Here is a 5000-nt window from a genome sequence, read left to right on the forward strand (position 1 = left end):
ATCGATCCACAAAAATATGCAGATTTCTTTGATAGTATTTGCTCCAAATAAAAGCATACCGCATCCTCTCTTAACCGCGGCATAAAGCAACTGGAAAAAATCTCAGTGAAACCTCGGCTTTCGGTTACTATAGACGAGGTTTTACTTCAGTCAAACTGGAGATTGAATCTGCGGTTGCACCTAGTAAGAACCGCGGCAAATGCACGAATAGTTTCGAGCGGTACTGTATCTGGTTCAAATTTTCAGAGAATGCACTTTCAATATTCAGTATGTGTACCTTTATTCTCAGCTGACTGATCAAAGAAAACTATTTTAGCCTTGTGCTATGAATAGAAAAAATGTAAACATTTCCAACCTTCCTTTGAGACACAGTGTAATTAACAATAAATTTTGAGCTGTCACCAAAGAAGTTTTGAGAGATCATGGATTGACTTTAATGCTTTGTTTAATACCTTGAGCATTGAATTCACAAGTGGAGACCCAAAAAATAGAAATCAGGACTGCATTTTTAATGGGCCAAACCTTTAACAATGATTATTATACTATGCTATCTACTAGATTGGCTTACTGGAATTGGCTAACAATGGCTTGTAATAGATAAACAGTAACAACAAACTCTTGCCATGGAAACAATCCTACTTAGTAGTTCACATAAAAATGGAAATGTGATAAAATGCAATTGCTTAGGTGTGGATTATGTTATGTTATGATAATGAACTGACTTGTGTTAATGGTTCCGTAACAACGACCTTTACTTAAAGTGCCCCTGTGACCAAAAAATCAATTCCTATTTTTCTTTGGATTTCAAAACTACATGTAATTGTTAACTAAACACTAAGCGACCAAAGTTTTAAGCCTTGATTTCAAATAGACACCTGTTATTTTAAGTGGAATTTTCCTATTTAATGGTCCGCCATAACGAACTTTAAGATCTTGAGGGAGTTGGTTTGAAGAAAAAAAACCATATCAAAGGCTCACTAGTTTAAAAATGCAACGCATGTGTATGCCACAGAATTAAAATGCAGCACGGGAGTTTTGGGCCTTCAGACATTTACATGTACATTGTAAACTCGCGTTTGGTAATTACAGTGTAGTTATAATAAGCTGCATTCACACGCTGAAATTTTAAGTTAGTGAGCCTTTGACGTCACTTTTCCCTGGATTCAACCCTCTGATCAAGTCCAATCAGTCAGTTTTGAACGTGAGTAATGGGGTTTTGAGAACACACACATTCAAAAACGTGAGTAATTGGATGTTGAGAAAACACACATTTAAAATCTGAAGAAAAAATGGTAGTGATTTTTTTTCTAATCACAGGGGCACTTTAGTGTCAGCTCCCAGTTGTTCAAACGATGGATAGCGTCATCTGCCAGATAAATCATTATCCAGTGGATAAGTTATAGCAAAACCAATTGCACTATCCAATGAATAGTGATTTATCCGGTGGATAGCATTATCCCCTTTTTGAACAACTAGGGCCTGCGAACTAGATAAATTCATGTCTTAAAAAATTTCAATCTTTTTACGTACATAACCTTTACTACCAATCAAAATAAAGGTAAATTAATAATGTTTGGTTGTTGTTGTAGGGGCAGCAGCATTAATCAGCGACACAATAATAACAGAAAATTTCACATCGAATTTTCATGTACATGTACAATGTACACCGTATAAAATGTTGGGTTTGTAGGTTGAAGCAGTCTTTTTTTTCTTTTCAATCAAAAAAGTTTACTTGTTTAGCCAAATGAATGAGAGGGGCTAAATTATAGAATGCAGGGCCATTTATTTCCATATCATTGCATAACAAAAGTGCTTATTGTTATGTGTTTCGTTCTTCAAAAGGTTCCGACAATTTGCATATGGATTGCCCTGTGATGGCCGTGAATTCTATAATCGCTCCGAATGAGGAAAACAGTTATATGTTCATGCACAACAACACGTCAGCAAAACCGACATTATTTAAATCTTTTCGACTGTGAGGGAGAACACAATAACAACCATAGGGGCTGGGCAACAACTTTCGATCGAACAGCTGACTTGCATTCAACTAAACGAATCGTTTTTACTAGTACTCTTTGCGTACTTACCCTTAATCAAGCTTTGTCGAGAAGGATCTTCTATTTTTCCGATCAGAGTTTCAACTTTTTGCCATCGAAGTTATCACAACCATCGTTTTAGAAAATGACTTTAGAAGAGTCTAGTCTCTCACTATTTATAACTACCGAGATTAACCGTAGCATGCTGAGTTCACGATATTTACATAAATTGTCACAAATAACGTTACGCCAACCCGAGATCAATATTCTCGGAATAACACTTTCCCTGTTCTTAAAGACCGTGCCATAGGTTTTCCATGAAGACAACATAAAACCTCATTTTGTTGTTGTCGTTGTCGTTGTTATCTGGTAATATGCATTGCAGCTGAAAGATGCCATGAATCAGCCTGTTCGCAGTGCACTGTCGCTTTGTTGAAGCGAGCTTCATTTCTCATTTATGACCCCTCCTAAAAACTTATTTTTAAAAAGAATAAACGCGTTTGACCTTACCTCGCGCCTTTTCGTGTCCAATTAAAAATATCGCCAAACAGAGAATCAGGGAAGCGACGGCCATCTTGTTCAACCGCACCTCTCTTCACTTCTCGACCAAGGCTTTTGGCCGTGCGAATCAAAACGAGGCACCATGTATAACCCGCGGTTTCCCGTTGGGCTTCCCGAGGCTTACTCTGGCCGCGGCTTATAGGGACTTTCATACAGGGGGGTCTGGCTACTAGTCTCGAGGTTTGTGGGGACAACAACAAAAATGGCGGCAGTGTGACAACAATGGTGAAGTGGTTTTGTTGTTCAGCATTCTGCACCAACAATTTTCGAACGTGAAATCCTCAAGGGGAATCGATCAAGTTTTATCGTTTGCCCCGTGACCCTGAGGTTCAAGCTTCCTATACCAGGATTGTTCAAACGACAGATAAACTGGCATTCTGGCCATATTTGTGCAGAACATTGGGGCCGTGGATATAGAGAGAACGCGAGTGCTGATGTTCCTGACATCCCTGTCCCAGCCTCTCAATTAGTGACACTGGAAAAAAAGCTGAAACAGGCGAAAGCTCAACTACAGAGAAAAGCAACAAAGCCTGGCAAACGAAAAGTAAGTAGTCTCGAAAGGAAACTTTTTCTGGCATCTAAAAAAAGAAAAGCTCCAACAGAGAGAGACCAGCCAACTGCTAAAAGGTCAAGGAAGTTACCTAAGCGACAGTTATCTACTCGTTTGGGTGCATCGGAGGAAGATAAGCAGCTATTGACCGAGCAGCTGACCAATGCTCAAGACATGGTTAAAAAACTGAGGACTGAAAATCTCTTGTTTAAAAACTAAATTGCGAAACATTGAAGAAACCCGGCAAAATATTAATAAACAAAATGAGGAACTGAAGAATAATGAAGTTAGATCAAATGGTGAAGCAAATGATTTGGAAAAAAAGTTCTCATGCGGCAAGTTGCATGTGTACGATTGACAACTGATTCCTTCTCGTAAAAAATAATGCTAATTTCTGTCACTTTAACTATAATTGTAATCACTGCAGAAAATGCCTGAGAATGTGGACGTTTGTAAGTAGAGACCCTTGAAATTTGGGCAACCCTAAAACCCGGAATCCGGAATCACAGGTCATTGTTTTACCAATACAGAGAGTAAAAACTATCCTAAACATTCATAAAAGCTACCCTTAGGCCTAAAAACGTTTGTTTAGGCCTAATTAGGCCTAAGGGTAGCTTTTATGAATGTTTAGGATAGTTTTTACTCTGTGTATTGGTAAAACAATGACCTGTGATTCCGGATTCCGGGTTTTAGGGTTGCCCCCCAAATTTATGAGTCTACTCTTCACACACTTTAATTGTAATGATCAGTGATTGAAGTATATGTACTGTATTTTTTTTAGTTGCCATGAAAGAGTATAAAGAGACACATCTGAAAAAAATATTTGATGGGACAGCAGGGAAAGGTCCTTTACAGCAGACAAAAATGCTTAGCAGCCAATTCTGCCTCCCCAGCCAGTTATGGTTTGATGTATTTGGGGATCTCTCCTTGCAGACTTGTTATAGTTCTGTGGTTTATCTGAAATGTTTCAAAGCTTTTTTTGTTTTTTAAATTTAAAACAAGAACCCAATCCAAAGATTTTGGCGTGAGTTAAATGTTTAGGTTTATGCAATAAAAAAATGTAACTGCTTTGAAATCTGTAGTCTATTTTTTTTGTCTGCGAGCTATGGTAATAACTGTTAATAGCTTGACTACAATGAATTTTTTGTAGTTTCCAGCATATTTCTGATTTGCTGGAATATTATTTTACAGGAGCAGGATATGATAAGCTTGTTTTTTGTGTTCCATGTGTGCACTAGTACTTCTATTTCTCAGTGAGTTCAAGGTATTTTTCTTGATTTTTCTGACCTTGTTCAAATGCAAGCATTAGGCATGAGATGTGTAATTCGTATTACAATACTATTCCATAAAATTTAATGTTTAGAGGCTAGTCAAAGCCTATTTACATCCTATATAGTATTTCTATGTAAGTGCTATGTACATGCAATTTTTGCTATGGACCCTCAATTTTAGTTAGTAGGTAGATTCTATTTACACTATAATGTAAATGCTATGAAACAGTTATGTTTGTCCTATTTCCAGTTTTTTACAGCAAAGTAGAGGCTATTTGTAGCCTATTTACACCCTATGTTATCACTATGTAAGTGTTGTATGTAACTATGTATACACTATATCTGTTGTGTATTTTCTGTTTCGAATCTATATAGAAACTATGTTGAAACTATTTTTATTTTTGGACACAAAAATCGGTCCCATAACATAGCCTTTACATATGCTATGTAAAGGTTCCATTTGACTAGCTAAAACAAGCATTTCCTTTCAAAATATATAAATGTGGCGTATGTATAACATATGTTTTGAATAAGGCCTCTATATCAAAGTTACATAAAATTAATTATGTGTATCATAACATA

General features: G+C 36.9%; 1 protein-coding gene across 1 annotated transcript in view; it reads right to left on the reverse strand.

Moving 5' to 3' along the window:
* LOC137991265 (uncharacterized) overlaps window positions 1-2669 on the reverse strand; it is a 94405-nt gene extending 91736 nt beyond the window's left edge. The window contains exon 1 of the mRNA XM_068836377.1: window positions 2547-2669. Within this exon, the coding sequence (XP_068692478.1) occupies window positions 2547-2610 (64 nt within the window). The 5' untranslated portion in view covers window positions 2611-2669. The remainder of the gene's footprint in view (window positions 1-2546) is intronic.
* Between the last annotated feature and the right edge of the window lie 2331 nt (window positions 2670-5000).

Source organism: Montipora foliosa, chromosome 2, assembly GCF_036669935.1.
Source record: "Montipora foliosa isolate CH-2021 chromosome 2, ASM3666993v2, whole genome shotgun sequence".
NCBI lineage: Eukaryota > Metazoa > Cnidaria > Anthozoa > Scleractinia > Acroporidae > Montipora > Montipora foliosa.